The sequence below is a fragment of the Castor canadensis genome, chromosome 10 (assembly GCF_047511655.1).
Source record: "Castor canadensis chromosome 10, mCasCan1.hap1v2, whole genome shotgun sequence".
In the NCBI taxonomy this organism is placed as follows: domain Eukaryota; kingdom Metazoa; phylum Chordata; class Mammalia; order Rodentia; family Castoridae; genus Castor; species Castor canadensis.
Genome location: NC_133395.1, coordinates 146,871,127 through 146,888,376, shown reverse-complemented (window position 1 = coordinate 146,888,376; position 17,250 = coordinate 146,871,127). Strand labels below are relative to the sequence as shown.

Genomic DNA, 17,250 nt, shown 5'->3' with positions numbered 1-17,250 from the left:
CATGTCTCTGTTGTCTGAGCTCTTCTTTACTTTCTGGCACAAGGCGTGCTTCAGCATGATCTTGTTGTTTGTGTCCCGGCAGGCCATTTCTCAAGGAGCCCTGCTCCTTTTGTTGGAGAATGGCATTAGAAACCAAGATCTGGGCCCTGGTATGTTTTTCACTACTGAGGTGTCATTTCTTCTGGGTGTTCTCAATGGATAGAGCAAGGAGATACACATATGCACAAAATGCAAATATATTTGTATGCATGCCTATGTGTCATAAATCTGTAAGAACCATATATATCTGTATATTTTTTAATTTCACAAGTTTATATTGATACTTCCAATTCCAATACCTAGGAGTTCTTTGTGGCCTTTCCTTTAACGTGGTTAGAAATTCCTTCCAGAGGGCAAGAGACCTGGCTGTTATTTTCCTCAACATATGTACTTACTCGTTCAGTCGGTGAACTTTTATACTCAATGTAAGCATCTCCTAACCATCCTGGGTGCCTTTTCACCTGCCACCTGCACATCCCCTCCCCCACACACATGCTACCGCAGTCCAGAACACCACTGGCACCCACCTGGCACTCACCACCCCACTTCCTCTGCCTTCTGCTGGGAGCAGGGGTGGTGGAAGCTGAGTTCAGCTGGTGCACATAGGAAATCGAGGCAAACCCCTCACTTTACCATGGTGTGGATATAGGTGTGAGCAGAGGACTCTGTCTCCTTACTGTTGGGTGTCCGTGTCACGGGCCTCGCCAGACTCTAGTAACTGATAACTGACCTGTGATTGTACCGAGGGCGGTCAGCTCTGGCTCCAAGCTGACATGTGACCGCAGAGGTTGAGGCTGGTTTGCAGGGTGTTTTCTACACTGAGAGTTCATGGCCAATAGCTCTATTTTGCCCCAGGTGACATCTGAGGTGCAGGGAAGGGAGAGACCCTGAAGGATTGCCCTTTGACTCCTGTAGAGTCATTGACAGAACAAGGAGGTAGGACTGTCATCCTGCTATAGTCACAGGAGGAAACAAGCCCAGGGTACACAAGCACTCCTGCAGAATGTGCTGGGTTCCCTGGCTTCTCGGTGCTGCCCTGGCTTCTGAATGGACTCAGGGCAGACCAAAGATGGCCCAGGCCTCCACCTCAGCTCAGTATAATCTGTTTACATTTCTACAACTTAAAAAAAGTTTCACAAAAATTAACTCAGAATGGATCACAGATCTAAATGTAATGCACAAAACTATAAAACTCCCAGAAGATAACAGAAAATCTGCATGACTTTGGATTTGACAATGACCAAAGGAATGATCCCTGAAAGAAAGAATTGATGTTGGAAGTCATTAAACTACAGTGAGAATGAGTGAAGGAGATAAGGTTAGTTACCACGTAGGCCAGCGTCTGAAGGATCTGATGGTGTCTGAGCTGGTGGGGACAGAGAGTAAGCAGTGCTTTAGGAAGAGTTGTAGTTAGCGGATAGGATGGGGATAGATTGGAGGAGGCACTCAGGTAGTGTCAGGAGAGATGGTATGGCTTGCCCAAGATGCCCATGCTGGGCGAGGCTGGTGAGGCACCACAAGTGCTCCTGAGGCCTAGGTTCCGTTGGTTGGCCTGAAAGGATCTGACGGCAGTGAGGAGCCCAAGAGCATGTTGGAGAGTTTAAGGTATGAGGGGCTCACTTCATAGTGAGACTGTAGTAGGTCAGGGTTGGGAAGAGGTCAGCCCAATGCTGAAGGGCACCTTTAGGGAAGTCCCCAGGGAAGAATCAGACCTGGCTGTAAGTCACCAGCAAGGAGCTCCTGTCTCAGCATCACTGGGCAGGGTCTAGTTCTCGCCAACCTGTCCTGCATCTGAGGTAGAACAGTGCCTCATGGGAGCATGAGACCATTCCTGCACTTGAGTGCAGACTGAAGTGTGCACAGCCCAGCCAGCCATACTGATTCTGCTGGTGGGTGTCGGGGAAAGGCCCTGGTAGAGGCCTGACAGGCAGCAGCAGCAACTGTATGTGGTCTCCCCAAGCCCTGAAGGAGAGCTCAATGACTCACCCATCAGCAGGCAGTGGTGAGCACCTGCTGCTGTGGAGATCTCCTGGGGGCCAGGGGAACAGGACGGGGACTCCCACCTTGGGAGACTCCCCTGGAGCTGCATGATAGGAAGAATGAGTCATGAGGACACTGGGGAGGGAAGCACTGCCACAGACTGGGAGAGGATGAGAGGGAGGAACCAAGTGGGTCAGGAGCAGGGAAGATAAGAACGTAGGAAAACAGCCACAGTACAACCCAGAACAGATGCTGTGTGACAAGGGGCTAGATGTGTGGCCAGGACAGGCCTGCCAGGTTAGCATCTCGTGTGTCAATAGCATAGCATATGGTCTCAGTCCTAGAAGATGTAAGAAGGTAGATCTCCAATGGCTCTTAATTATTGATGCCCTGCCTGCCTTGGTGTATTTATGGTCTATCTGCTTCCTGCTCAGTATTCTATGTGAACCTGTAGAAAACAAGGTAATAAACTGTGGCTCCTGCCTTCCAGGCATGCATGTCCAATGGGGAGGCAATTTCTACATGGCCAGCCTGCAGTGTGCATTCTGCTCTGACTGTTGGGTGATCAGTGCCTTGGACCCTCAGAGACAAACAGACCAGGGAGAACTACAGAGTGGAAGCAATATTGAGTCAAGAATGCTTCCCGCAGTGGGAAGGAACGGGAGAGGCAGGAGGCTGCATGCTCACACGGGAACCTCCCCTCACCCCATAACACATGTGGCACCTACTGGATAGTGGGAAGGAGCTGCTTGGCCAGGAACTCTGCATAAGTGACTGTAGCCCTGTGTAGTGACCTGAAGGGGGGTGGAGAGAATGTTTCAGAAAGAGAGAGAGAGAGAGATGGGAGCTGAGATACAGAGTAGGAAAACATGGGACATGTTTAAAGGATGGCCCTGATTCTTTCTCTCACACGGACAGAAGCTGGGAATAAATGAGCAACCAGAAGAATTTTAGGCTAAAGAAGAATCAGCAGTGTGGCTCCTCTTAGCTGTGTCTGTGTATCATATGTGGCAGGCACGGAGGTTGAGCACAGTGCACATGTACAGAAGGCCTGCGTGGTTTCTGTGGAATGACTGACTGTTCCCAGCACAATAATACATAGTCTGCCTGAGGGTCTAGGGGTCTCTGCAGAAGAGGGGATGGGCCTGAGCTTATGAAGATAGGTGGGTTTGCCAGGCCAAGGTTAACCAGCAGTATGCAGGCAGAGGGAGCAGCCTGCTCAGGGGCCCTGAGGCAGCGGAATTGGGGGCTCAGGAGATAGCAGCTTCCCTTTGAGAAAAAAGACACACTGGGGAAGGCGCAGGAGCCCATGCAGAGAAGTAAGGCAGATTTTGAAGGGCTTTGAACACCATACAAAGGGCTCTCAATCCTGTCTTAACAGGCACCAGGAACCACTGAAGAATTCCAAACCTGGGGACTGACTTGCAGTCCAATTATTTTTCATTCATGCTGGCAGCAAGGTGGTGGGTGGAATGGAAGGAATAGAGAGAAATGTGGGGCCTGAATTTGGGCAGTGGGAATACAGACGTGAGAAGAGGTCCCTGAGAGGTTTAGGAGCCAAAATACATACTATCCACCCTCTGCTTTATGGGTTTCCAGATACATGCTCCCTCCTCATCCCTGTCAGTCACCTTGCCTGGAGCAGCCCAGAGTCCTGTCCTGTCTGAGCAGGGTACTTCCCTGCACTGCACCCATCAAAGTTGACAGTCCCTGAGTGTGCGTGGTCATTCCGCGTCCAGTCTCTGTACTCTGCTGCTTAAAGGCTCCCTGAGGACGGAACAGGTTTTGTTCATCAGGGTACTCCACTGCCATGCATGGGCTTTCGCGTGGATGAATGGCTGAGCACAGCACAAAATCACACCAGGGAGGGGACTGCGTTGAAAATTACCCCATGGGACAGAGTGGCCAGCAGTTGATGGGTGATGGTGACTGGTGTGAGAGGGCTAGAAGCCCAGGCCTAGAGAAGGGGTTTGCATCATTTAATGTTGAGTTGGGAAAACAAGCCACTCCTTGGATCCCAGGTATAAAGGGTTTGATGCAGGACTCAGGGGCTCAGGGGACCATTGGGAGAGATTCAGAGTGGGAGGGCAGGGGAAGCCTTGCTGATCAGGAAGGCCTCAGCCTTAGGCAGGAAAGCCAGTGGTTCTCAAGGTCATGAAGGGAAGCTTCTGGAATTCCCAAGAGTCTCAGAGAAGCTCCAATCATCTCCACATTCCACAAGCTAGATAGGTGGTTCTCAGACCTTGGGAGCTGCTTGTGTGCGGGGAGGTACATTTCTCTCCAGGGAGCTGGGCTCCAGGCCTCTGCACAGTAGGAGTCTCCTCCCACAAGCTTCCTGTAGCTGGCAGACTCCTGGCAGTGGCTTGGTTCTGGGAGTTGAAGCAAGCCTCTGACTGCTGTCTGTTGTCAGTTAAGGTAGCCCTCATCAAATCCCTTTGCATTGGACTGAGGGTCATTTTACTTCAGCAAGTCAGCTAAGACTTAAGTAGACCACCCAGCCATAGCCATCTGCCCTAGGGTTACCTTGTCAGTTAGCCAGCACCTAAGATTCATACCACCTTTCGGCATCTGTGCTCACCTGGCCCCTCCCGTGAACTCAGGGAATCTGCCTCAGTAGCAGCATCTGCATGCCAGCCTTGGACTGCATAGTAAAACTGCCACCCAAGGAAATTGGAGCACTGTGTACTCAGTGTTAATCCTACATCTGGACTTGGCAGGACACCTGTACACCACAGCCTCTCTTGCTGTAGTCAGTGCAGGGCCAGGCCTCACATCCAGGCAAGCACAGCCTGACAGCCACCACAAACTGCTCCTGCTGGCAGGGAATCAGCCCTTACTAGTGTGCCATATCAGCAGGCTCCTCCTGACCCTTGCAGGGTTAGGAGACTCAGAACCTTGCCCCAGGTGCACCTGCTCAGATATGTTGGCCAAGCCTGTGGGTCTTTGTTGAGGGTAGTACCTCCGAGGGTGAGAGGACCTTGGTGTACTGTGCTGTGCCCCGGGAGATGGCTGCCCCAAGGTCTTCAGGCAGGAGGAGACTGGCCTCAAAGCTGCAGCATGGAGGACCTTGATGCCATGCTGAGAGTCCAGGCCTCAGAATTCTGGGCAGGTGGACCACCTTCACTCCAGGTGGCTGGGATACTGCCCATCCTCAGGGGTCTCTGAGGGCAGGCCTGTGGCTTGGGCTTCTACGGGTCTGCCCATGCAGGCCCTCAGTAAATACTTGCTTCTTGAATGGAGGGCAAAGCATGTGTTTACCATAGGCAGGCATGGTAGAGTGTCTAGTCCTGTACATTGACTTTTCCCCAGGAGAAGCCTTTGTTACAGGAGCTAGGCACCAGAAAGATAGCAGGACACAGTGGCTCTTGTGAGGAGAATCTTTTCTTCAAATGCATTGTCACCATGAGGCTGGTTTGGGCAGAGCTGGCTAGGTTGCCTCAGAGCTGAAGACACGCCGAGACAGAGCACCCCTGTGGCCTTGCCTTAGAGACCCTCTGGTTAGTTTCAGCAGAAAGCTGGGTGGAGGGGCAGACCAAAGCAGGGAAATAAATGGGTCAGGAGTGACAGGTTTTCCAGGTGAGAGATGGCAAGCACTTAGAGGAGAGGGAAAGTGGGAATGGGATAGACCAGAGTGCTAGAGACCCAGATCAAGTCCCCACAAGACGACTCCCTGCTTTCTTAAGGGCCTGGAGGTCCTTAAGGGGGCAGGGGGCTTCAAGCTGCAGGATTGTGCTGAGACCCTCCAGCAACCTCAGGTGGCCCCAAGCCAAGCACAGCCAAAGGGACAGCCATGGTGGGTCTCTCTTTGGCAGAAGCAGCACCAGAAATCTCGTCAGCCACAGGCCGTAGAGTCATCCTCAGACTCCAGACCCATGATAAGCCCACTCATTCCTGATGCCCAGGACAAGAATGGCCCTTTTACAACCGTGTGTGTGTGTGTGTGTGTGTGTATCATTGACTAAGTGGCGGTCAAGGCACATATGTGTTCCTTGTCCTCCTGGGAGTGGCCACCACCTAGGCCCTCTCACTAGGCCATGGCTCTCTAATATGCTCTCTTCTGCCTGAGAGGGGGCCTCATCGAGCAGCCAATGGTTATCCCAAGTGGCATATTGATCGATGTAGACATCTCTGGGTTCCACTCTCCCAGAGTGAGTGGCACATCATCAATAGTAGCCAGTTAACCAAGTCCTTAGTAACCAGCTGGTCTCATCAGTGCCTCAGCCCTGGCCACAGGTTTAAACAAAAACCTCTTCTGAACAGCTAGATTGGACCTGACAAAGATGAATGTCTAATTCACTTGGAATCTCCTTACTGCTGCCTGTAATAAAAAGCCTGCTCCATAGTGCCTCCCCCCTCTGATGTTTCTCTGAAATTAAATATCAGGAGAACATATAATAGCCCAATTCCACACCAGGCCAATATTATCAGATTGATGTCAGCAGTGATAATAGAGGAAGGATAAGTTGATGAGATTCCATTTATTAAATAAAGTGAAGAGACACAGAGGATTTGGGATGGCCATGTGAGCAGGCGCAGGGTGTACTCTGGGGTGAGTGTCAACAGGAGGGAGGAAGAAGGGTGTCTGGGTCTGCTCAGGGAGCCCTCTTCCTGCCCGCTGAGCAGCTGGTGGGCCCAGCAGCAGCAGCAGCAGCACTGGAATACGCTATCCTGCTCTGACCCAGGCCACTGGTTTCTTGCATTCCTTTCCTGCCTCTCCTATGGACTGTGCTCTTTGTCCTCAGCTTTATGCTTCTGCTTATTGGGTGCCCATGGCCTCTACCTGCGACCCCTCCTCCCTTGTCCCCACTTGATGCCAGCAGACTTCAGCTCCATTGAGGACCCTGCAAACCACATGGCTTGAAGCCTGTCTTGTTTCTCTCCTGTACCATTGGTTGTCTTTTGTTTTTTGTTGTGTTTTGTTTTGTTTTGTTTTGCAGGGGAAGGGGAAAAATTTTGCAGAATTTGTGGAATTTTCTAAAGATAGAGTAGAGCTAAGGTGACACAATGTAGGGACAAGGGCTGTGGGGCCAAACACACAGGCCCTTCTTATCCTGCCTCCATCTTGCTGTGTGACCTTGGGCAAACCACTTAACCTCTCTGAGAATCATTGACCCCATTTGCACAATGGGGCAATAATGCCTAGCTCACAGGATTGTCATGGACATCTTAGAGCACAGTTGTCCCTAGCACATATTGATTCTCAGAGTGACTAGAACCACAAACCTGCCACATACTGCCAGCTAAGCCTGATTTTACCAGGATAGAAATGTACCGTTTCCTTTCCCATAGCCTCATCGTCACCCCAGATGTCTCCCAGAACGTAAGGCTTCCTGGGGGCAGCCAAGAAAGGTACTGTGCAGACCTCCTGGTGAGTTATGGCTTCTCACCTGACCATGAGGTGAACTGAGGCAGTCAGTTCGTGTCTGCATGCTGATGGCGCCTCAGGGCAGTTGGAGTCAGAGACTGTGCAGAGCCTGGCACCATGCACAAGACCTTTAGGGAGTAGCATGGGACTCAGTAACTCCTCCCATCAGCCCTGCCCATGTGGCCTCTGCAGAGCAGGGCAGGTCCCTTTTCTATGGGACTAACTGTGACCCAGTACCACCAACTGGTACCTTCAAAGAATGGAAGCTCCTCTCACAGTTCTGGAAGCCAGAAGTCCAAACACAAGGCATTGCAGGGCCAACCCTCTCTGAAGGCTCTGCAGGGGACCCTTCCCAGGCCTGTCCCCAGGCCTCTGCTCTGGTGATCCTCAGTCTCCCTGCACATCTGCTCTGTGTCTCTTCTCTTCAAAGGAAGATATGAATTTGATTCCCATTGTATTAGGAGTCCATGCTACCCGCTGTGACCTCACCCTCACTAGTCTTACTTCTAGTACCCTGAGGTCCAGAAAGAACATGGGCATTGAAGGAGATGCTGCAACCCCCTGGCCTCTGGGGCATGTGCAGGTAGTTGTCAGGGCTCTGGATCTACCTTCCCCAGGTTGTCCCCTCCTGGCAACAGTTTCAGTTGTGACATACACACAGTCCAAAGTAGCTTAAACCAAACCACAGCATACAGATCTGTGCAACAGGAGAGCTGAACACACTGCTGCTTCTCACTGAGACACTCATGTGGAGTGAGGTGTTTCCTCCTGGGTGACTGGCGGAGGCTGCTAAGGACCTGCTTTCATGTCCTCCCTGGAGGGTCAGGTCTTCAGCTTTGTACCTTTCACTGAGTCTGTGAGTGGGACCATGCAGGCCCAGTCTGGGTCGTGTGGCCTTACTGTCCACTCCCAGGCCAGTTCTGAACCTAGGTCCTGAGTGGTATCAGAGATTAGGTGGGAGGAAGAGTGACACCAAGGTAAGGTCCTACCCTCCAAGCCCTAAATACGGGGCTCTACCTCCCCAAGCTTCCTGTCTCAGCTGTTCTTCAAGTGCTGCTAGTAACCCACCCTTCCTGCAGCCCTCCTCACCCCCACCTGGGCTCTGCCCTAGTTCCCCACACTGGCAGCTCAGTTGCTAATGAGAGTAGCCTTACTGCATGGTTTCATACACACCCATCTGGTCTTCATCCTCAGGGCAGGTGGATTGCCATTCCCACTGTACAGATGAAAGAGATAAGAGCCTTGGCATTGCTTCTGAAGGTGAGACTAGACACCCTGCACACTGACTTGGGTGGCATGAACCACCACTTCCCCCCGAAAGCCACCAAGATCAATAGATGTTTAGATATACACAAAGACCATCTTCCTGCAGTGATTGGCCCTCAGCTAGGAGTCCAGGACTTACTTCTTTCCATGGAAAGCTCACAGCACACAGTGAAAACTTTTGCTTTTGCAGGATTGTTGATGCAGATCTGAGCCGCTTTGCATACATTGTAAGATAGGGCAGGGTGGTGAGCTGGGCTTAGGTAGAGCCCACCACACCTACTTTATGAGTGATTTGGCCCCAGCCCTGGCCCTGCCTTGCTACAGAGAGAATGGTCAGAAGCTGTATTCTCCCTGTCTTGTCCCATTTGGAGCCTTTTGTGGACAAATGGGTGAAATTTCTTCCTGTTGACATTTGCCTACCATTCTGTGTGTTCATACTGTTCCTGATGAATCCCAGAGGAGTGGCTTCTGGGTCCCAGAGAGGATAGATTTCTCCATGGCCCAATTTCTCCTGACCTGGAAGCCTACTGGGTATTCTGTAAGGTTTGTCCTTAAAATGCACAGGGGCCCTTACCTGGGCACCTGAAAACCCAAGCAGGGAGAGAAGCCAGTGAGAGGAGACAGAGCCCCAATTGGCCATGGGGAAAAGGACAAGTGATCCAGTTGTCCATCTGCTACTTTGGAATCCTGAAGAATTAAGCATCGGTGTATCTGTGGTCCGTCTGTGGAGTGTGAGGCTCAGAATCAGAGCTCTGATGACTCCAAGATGACCCAGGCTGGGCCACAGTGCCTGCACCAGGCCTGCCATAACGAGGGTGCCTTTTCCACAAAGGTCAAAGATCGGTTAGCCTCACCTGAGTCACAGCACAAGACAGCGCTGCCTTCACAGAACCTGGAGCTTTCCTTGAGCTGGTTGCCCCTACCAGATGTCTGTTGAAGGCCTGTTAGTCATGCTTATGGGTCACAAGATGGCAGGGAGCACTCATAAGTCAAATGATGGAGGGAGGGGCAGGTACTGCTTCAAGGTGGAACATGTGCCCTTGGGAGCTCAGATGCAAGAGGGCAGCATGTGAAGAAGAGCAAGAGATGAGATCAGTGTGCAGGATAGTAGCACAGAGGACAGGAGAGAGCACAGGAGTCCAGCAGTCTCAGGTTCCACACCTTCCCAGATAGAAATCAGAGATTAGGACAGGAAGGGAGGCAGTAGGATGGGGCTGCACAGCTATGAGCTCCTAGAGAGCTTCTGGAGAACCCAGAGCAGTTGGGCAGAAGAAATGCACACAGGAAAGAGACACTTGCCCAAGGCAGGATGCTGTCAAGAACACTGGCCTCCAAGGACATGCGGCTTTAAAAGGTCAATGACCAGACACATCCATATCAAAAAGTGCTTGAAGTACAAAACCAGAGCCATCCTACAAGCACTTGGGTAGTAAGGGAATGACTCCACGATACCCTGGCTGTGGGTCTGGTCTGTCCCAGATGCCTCTGCACCAGCAGTTGGAAGCTGGCAAGGGAATGTCCAGGGGCCAGGAAGGAAAGGACTGTATCCAAGGGGCCATGAGTCTCACACAGGTGAGGACTTGGAGGTGGATGCAGAGGCAACCTCAGAAGTAAGGCTTCTTAAGACTTGGTCTGTGCAGCACAGGTGTGAACCGAACAGTGGCCTCAGGGACTAGAGTGGGCGGCAGTGGGCAGTGCCGGGTGGGCCAGGGTGACCTACCCCACTTCTAGGATTGGGAGGCTCTTTTCTATCGCATACTTTACCTGATACCCACTTGATGTGGTGACCCAGAATGGATGATTTGTAAACCATTTTGTTCAGGACTCAGGGATGGCTCCTCTACCTCCGCTAAACACGGACCTCAGGCCCTGTTAGTGATTGTGACCCAGTTATGACCAGTGGGAAAAGGAGAAAACTAAGACTATGGTTTGGAGGAGGAATTTTCTGCCTGAAAAAATGAGACAGTGGAGAAGGCAGTACAGGGAGACAGTGGCCAGGGGACTGGCTTGCAGAAGAAAGGAGGGTCCTGGTGAGTAGCATTGCTGGACTGGATCATAGTGCTGGAAGCACACCCTGTTTCCAGGCTCGAATGAGACAGTGAAATGCAGTCTTACTTCCTAAGCCACTGAGTGTTCTATCACTTGCGGCTCATTACTGATGGATTTGGCCAAGTTATCTTAAAATAATAATGCTGGTCCCTTCCAGGGTCTGCTACATGGCTAAATGTTTTAAATACAGAGACCTGGGCAGGAGAACCATAGGTCTACAAGCCTCCCTTGTGGAATCACAATAGTGATCCTTCTTCTTGCTAGAAAATCTGAGGAAGGGCCTTCTGCATGTTACATTTCCCACCCATGCCCTCAGCGTAAGTGGTGCTGAATTCTGAAAGTCTGTCTGGTGTTACTGGGAGTCCACCACATCTGGGACGAATCTGGGTAACTCCAGTCCATCTGAAAACAGATGGGTAGAAGCAGTGTGGCCAAGACCATGCAAATAAATGTATCCCATACCCTACACGCTTTCTACCTGTGTGAACTCAACTCCTCACACCTCACTCTCCTCACGTGTAAAAAAGGTAGTGAGTAAGACCATGTGCTGCATAGAGCCCTTAGAAGGCGTGTGCATGTGTCAGCCCTGCAGCGTGAGCTGCTATGTGTGGGGGAAGGGGAGGAGGAAGCATACGTGTGTAGATGAATGAGTGTGTGTGATCATGTGAGTGTGGGGGAATGAGTGTGCATGACAGTGGGAGGTGAGTGGGCACGTGTGAGCATGAGGAGAGGGAGGGGAAAGGGCAGCGGGAATGGGAAGAGGAAGCCGGGAAGAGACAGACCTATCAGAGATGTTCTGGGGAGGCTGTGGGCTTCCTGCTCTCTGGTAATCTGTATTTTTTTTTCCCATTTGTTTTATTTCACAATTTAAAAAGTGTGTTCATTTGTTATGAGTTCTAAAATGACTTTGATGAAGAAAGAAAACAAAGCATCTCAAAATACTACAGTGGTTATATCTAAGAAATGTGAATCTGAATTTTTTAAATTTTGTTTTGGGCATTTCTTTTCCCATTTTCCTTATTTCCTATGTATCCACTTTAAAATCAGGAGGAGGATTTTGCATGAGAAATAATAGTGTGTGTAGTCCTAGCTAGACCACAGCACAGAAAAGCCCTGTAAGGCTGCTGACCTGAACTCAGTGGTGAGGGCCACCATAGAGACCAAGGGGGCCTCAGCTAGGGTCACTGCCCACCAGGGCCCTTTCCTGCGTCTTCGAGGCACTTGATCACAGGGCAGGAGCTAGCCCAGCATGAAGCCTCGGACCCACAGACCAGTCTACACAGCATCTGCTTCTGAGTGAGCCTACAGCTCTGACCCCAGGGCTTGACCCCTTTACATTCCTGTCAGGTCTAGAATGAGTTAAGTGGTCACTGATGCATGTCAGGGCCCTGGTCTAATATCTGGCACATGGGTGTTTAGTGAGTGTGAGTTTTTTACCTCTCTTGCCCACCACAGAATGGCCTGGCCAAGTCTAGTACCTGAGCCCAGGCCTTCCTGCTCTTGTCACCCCGCAGACCCCGCAGGGTGGAGCCAGTGTGCTCAGGCCTGCAGGCCCAGATTCTCCGCTGCTACCGGGACCATCTGCATGAGGTGCTGTTGTGCTCAGACCTAGTCAAGGCGTACCAGCACTGTGTGAGCACCGCCCACAAGGTAAGGCTTGTCTGCCTCCTGGGAACAGGGTCTTGGGGCAGAGTGTGGGGCCACCCACCTGCCTTAATGGGCTGGAGTCAGACATTCTACCTTGAGGTCTCTGCATTGGCCAAGGGAAGAATTCTTGGGTCTTTGATTTCCTTGGCCACCTCCTAGTTTAGAGCTCTGCCTGGCTGCTACCATACCTGTCCCAAAAATGTGGTTCCTGTGGTGCTTTTCCCAACTGGACTGGATAAAGTCAGGCCCACCTTTCAGGGGCATCTGTGTGCCCAACTCCTTACCTTTCAGCACAGGGTGCTGTAAGAGAGAGTACAGAAAGAAGCTCCACCCCTGGTGCAGAGGGTAGAAGTCATGGTGAGGGCAAGGACAGCCCCATGGAAGGCGAAGAGGAGCAAGAGCAGATGTGGTCCACCAAAAGCTGATTGCCTCCTGCCTGTGCTAGTCTGAACAGGCCAATGGCTCAGCCTTCCTGATGAGCAGACCCAGGCCTCAGGTGCTCTCCAGCCCCACACCAATGGGCTATAGCTTCCTGGATGCCTGAGATAAGCTCCAGAGCCTCACTCTTCTCCCTGACCCTACAAGTGGCTCCTACCCGACTGCTCTGCTGATGGTCTTCTTTCTAGACCACTCCAAACCCCTGCCCAAGTCCAGCAGTGTGTTCTGATGCTATGCCTGGTCCTTCCTCTATCCAATATTACCACCCCTGCCCAGGACCTCCTCCCCAGGGGCCCCGTTTAGACTTTATCTGAAGGTTGGCATGTTTGTTAAAATGTTATGAGAGCCATGGAACAAAGCTATCTTCTCCAGAAGAGCTTCTTTGTCAGAGTAGGGGACACACTGCTTTAGATACTTGTGATGAAAAAGGCTGAGGCCATTGGCTGGGGTGCAGCTCAGCCTGGCATGCATGAGGTTATAGGTTCTATCCCTAGTACTTGGGGCCAAAAAAACCAAAAAGGCTGAGGCTGGAGGCCATGCGCTCTCCTGCCTGCCATATGCTGTGTCTGTCCGAGGAGGCGTTTCTCCAGCTGAACAATGAGGACTTCATGCTGCACCTTGTAAGTGCTTCCTCAGGCCACAGCTCTCCTCCACTCCACCCACCTACCAGGACAGCTGTCCTGCTCTGAGTTGCCCACAGCAGTACCAATTGTCCCTTAGCAGCCAGAACAGAGCCCAACAGCAGCTGAACACAAGATAGGGGCTTCTGTCCTCCATGCGGAGCAGGGAGGTCTGCTTACATGATCGCAAGTTGAGCAAAAAGACACCTCCAGCCGACCCTGCTGACTTGGGGACCACAGAGCTGGGCACTGGACTGGACCAAGGACTTTGTCTCCTGCCATCAACAAAGTACAGGCTTGCCCTTTCCCACCCCCACCACTGATGGACTGCTCCAAGTTCCTGCTCATTACAAACCTGACTGGTTTCTGTCCTTCTCTCCTTCCACCCCATGTCCTTGGCCATTTACAGCCCCTACTGCCTTCCACAGAGTATATCTTTAACCAAACTGTGTCTCCATTGTACCAAGGCAAAAATGTGACAATGAAGGCAGACAGTTTCATTAAGCTCCAATGTGCCTCTGTCACTTCAACACACTGAGAGAGGCCCTTCCTTCCCAGCTCTCACCCTAACACTACTAGAGAGAGAATTGGAGATAAGCAACTGGTCACAGTAGAAGCCAGGCCTGGCTCCACCAGCCATATTTGGAGCACACTGTTCCACCTGACTCCCTGGGCCTTGGTGCCCAGGCACACACATGGCCCCATACCTGAGGTACAGCAGGTGCTGGAGAGACCTTCTCTACCCTCTGCAGCCTCCACCTCATAAGGCTCCTGGCAGAGCCAGGAACTGGCATGAAGGGTCCCCGAGAGAGTTGATTTCAAAAACGGTCAGGTGTCAAGGGACAGAGGCCTACCTGGTTGGGGAACTGGGGTGGCCGCTGTGCTGCTTCCCTCTCTTGAGGCCCAAGCAGCTGGGCCCAAGCTCAGATGCCTATGGGACACCCTCCAGGCCCAGAGCTGTGTCAGCCATGCATAGCACCTTGGGGCCAAAGATAGTGCTACAACTAAGAAACTTAGAGAACAAAGGGGAGGTCTCAGTGAGGCTCAGCAGATGTAGGATGAGACTACTCTGTACCAAAGGTGCAGGTCAGAGCAGCCATAGCGGGGGTGGGGAGGGGAACCCAGCCCTGGCCTCTAAGCCAGAAATTGGGGGTAAGGTGGGGTGTTTGCTGACATCAGTACAGGAATGTGTTGAGCAAGGGCCTTTGTCCTGCTGGGCGCTGCAGAGACACTGTCCCAGGCAGTTTTCAAGGAGCCCTGAGCACAGGGCTATATATGTGCTGCACAGAGAGGGCCACAACTGAATTCTGACCATTTCCTTTGTAGGGGTGAGGAGCAGCCATCATTCCTGTCTTGGCAGTGAGTTGGAACCCTGAAGAAGGGACCAATCATGGGACCACAGATCCCAGGCCACAGCCACTATACCCTGCCATTTCCTGCTGGGCACCTCCATATGCCCCTGAGCTTGCACTTGCCATGTGCTTAGGAAACAGAGTATGTTCTACTGTCCGAAAACAAATAAAGCAGATGTCACTGTTTTCAGTCATTCACTCACTGGCCAACAATCACTGCTGCCTACTCTCTGACCAGAGCACTGCTGGACACCAGTATCACAGAACTGAGTGACTTATCTCAGGGTTCCCTGGCCAGGGAGGCAGCAAGGAACCCACCATTACCCTGCAATAGCAAGGCCACCACAAAATCCATGTGATGGAGTAGAGGGAAACCATTCTTTGTGGGGAGGAGCAGTGGAGAGAGCAGGCCAGCTTCCAGAGGAGGCTCTGTCTGTCCTCAGACACGAAAGTTGGAGGACAGTGCAGAGCAGGCCAGAGACTGGGTGGAAGGGATCCCAGGTGGGGAAGGACAGTGTGATCTGTGGCTGGTGGGGGCTGGGAAGGGCTGCAGAGGCAGCAGGGCTGGGGGCACCAGGCTGAGGTAAGAACTGAAGAACCAGGCCTGCAGTAGAGATCAGTGCTGTCCAGGCTCCTTGTGCCAGCTGGACTGAGGCAGAGCCAGAGAGCACCGTATTCAGGAAGGCACAGGGAACTGGGGCCAGAACAGGGCGAGGCTGACAAGCTCCTGTGAATGGGCTCTGATTCGTAGGAGCCAAGAAGGATCTCCAAGGTGGGTGTTGGTAATTCCACAAAGATGCGGGATGTGGGGACTGCAATGCTAGACTGGGTTGGGGATGTGCTCTGCTTAGCTGGTGTCTAAACACTGGCCATCCTGTCCTTGACCTCACTTGTGTCCCTGAACCAAGGCATCATGACCATATTATGACCTGTACTGTCAGAGCAAGGAATTTGGGATGGAGCTTGGAACCCTCAGATGACTCTGCTGGTGACCTCCCCAAGCCCTCTGGAGCTGGTGCCTTCTTTTGGGACTTGGGCTGTGCAGCCAAACAATCTCCTTGTCCCTAGTCCTCCCAGGTGAAGCCCAAGAGGAGGCTGAAGCCTGGAAGAGTCCAACTGTCTGGGCAGACTCATCTAGCTCTTGTGTTCAGCCAAGCTGCATGGTGGCCAATAGTAGACAGCCATGGACGCCCTCCCTACAAGTTCCGGGTCAGCTTCTCACAGTGCAGAAAGATGTTCTGGAAGCGTGCAGGGGCAAGCGGCTAAGGAGGCCAAAGTGTACCCTCACCTCAGGGAGGAGGGAGACCCAGGTCGCCTGATGTCATAGCTGTTTTCAAGCCAGAAATGACCCCTTCTGAGACTCCCGCAGAAGCCTTAGGCTGCCGGGCTTTGTTCAACTTTAAAATCCCTTCAAATGCCCATCCTGCTCTCCAGGTATAAGTGGGGGGCTCCATGGTGGGAAACCAAGGGACCACCAGATACACAGGAGTGTTGACTGGATGCTGCACAGCCTGTACTAGCTTGTCCTGTGAATAACAAGCCATCCCCAGGCCACCTGGCCTAAAATAGCACCCTTCATATGTGGCACCCAGTTCTTCCAGGCAGAGGTTATACATACTAGGCTGGCTCAGCTGCCCTCTGCCAAACTTTCTCAAGAAAGCTCAGTGTCAGTGTCTGCTGACACTGGCAGGTTGGCCAGCAGCCAGTGATCCTGGAGGGCCTGCTGGTTGGCCACAGCTTCCTGTAGTTCCTACAGTAAACCCTCCTCCTCCCCAGGCCACCCTGTAGCCTCAGATTCCAGCACTGTAGAGAGCAGGACCCCGGACAGGCACCAGCTGCTCACCCTCAGCCTATAGCCTCTTGTGCCATGTTTCTGGGCAGCCAGGGCTGGTGATGTTGCCGTCAGCCTGTGGAGAGGCTACTTTGGCCTCAGAGTGCCAAAGCCCCATATCTGCCCTGGGAGGTGATGGCGTGGCTGCACTTACCTGCTCTCACCCTGGCCTGTCTGAGAGGCAACCAGTGATGGAGGCCTAAGAAGCAGCTAGTGAGATGCCCTGCTACCAGGCCACAGATCACTGCACATCTGCAAGACCACATCACTGGAAGGGTTTTGAGGTCAAATAGCAGAACCTGGAATCAGGCCAAGGGCAACCTGGGTAGCCCCTGCTCCAGGCAGAGACCATGGGGAAAGAGGAGGTGCTGGGCAGGGGACTCACTCAGAACCAATGGCCCTTCCTCCATCTCCCTCTGCCCTGTCTCTCTCAGCGGAGTCTGTCTTGGGGGTCTCAGCCCAGGCCCACCCTGCTTCTTGTCCCCACAGAACTGTCAAATGAGAAAATTACAACAGATAAAAAGATCTTAATTGGCTTTTGATCTTTGGCCATTCTAAAACCGAGCAACCCCTCACTCTATAAAATGTGAATGTTCTGATGAGCCCAGCAGAGGAGGCTGGTTTGATGGACAGAAAAGTTCTGAGGAAAGCAGAGGCTGAGGA

The 17,250-nt window shown here is 52.2% G+C and overlaps 1 protein-coding gene across 3 annotated transcripts in view; it reads left to right on the top strand.

Moving 5' to 3' along the window:
• Chchd6 (coiled-coil-helix-coiled-coil-helix domain containing 6) overlaps positions 1 to 14,950 on the top strand; it is a 230,537-nt gene extending 215,587 nt beyond the window's left edge. For all 3 annotated transcript variants that reach the window (XM_074044571.1, XM_020154463.2, XM_074044572.1), the window contains 2 exons: positions 12,214 to 12,349; positions 14,731 to 14,950. In XM_074044571.1, coding sequence (XP_073900672.1) covers positions 12,214 to 12,349; positions 14,731 to 14,736 — 142 coding nt within the window. In that variant the 3' untranslated portion in view covers positions 14,737 to 14,950. The remainder of the gene's footprint in view (positions 1 to 12,213; positions 12,350 to 14,730) is intronic.
• Positions 14,951 to 17,250: the final 2,300 nt, after the last annotated feature.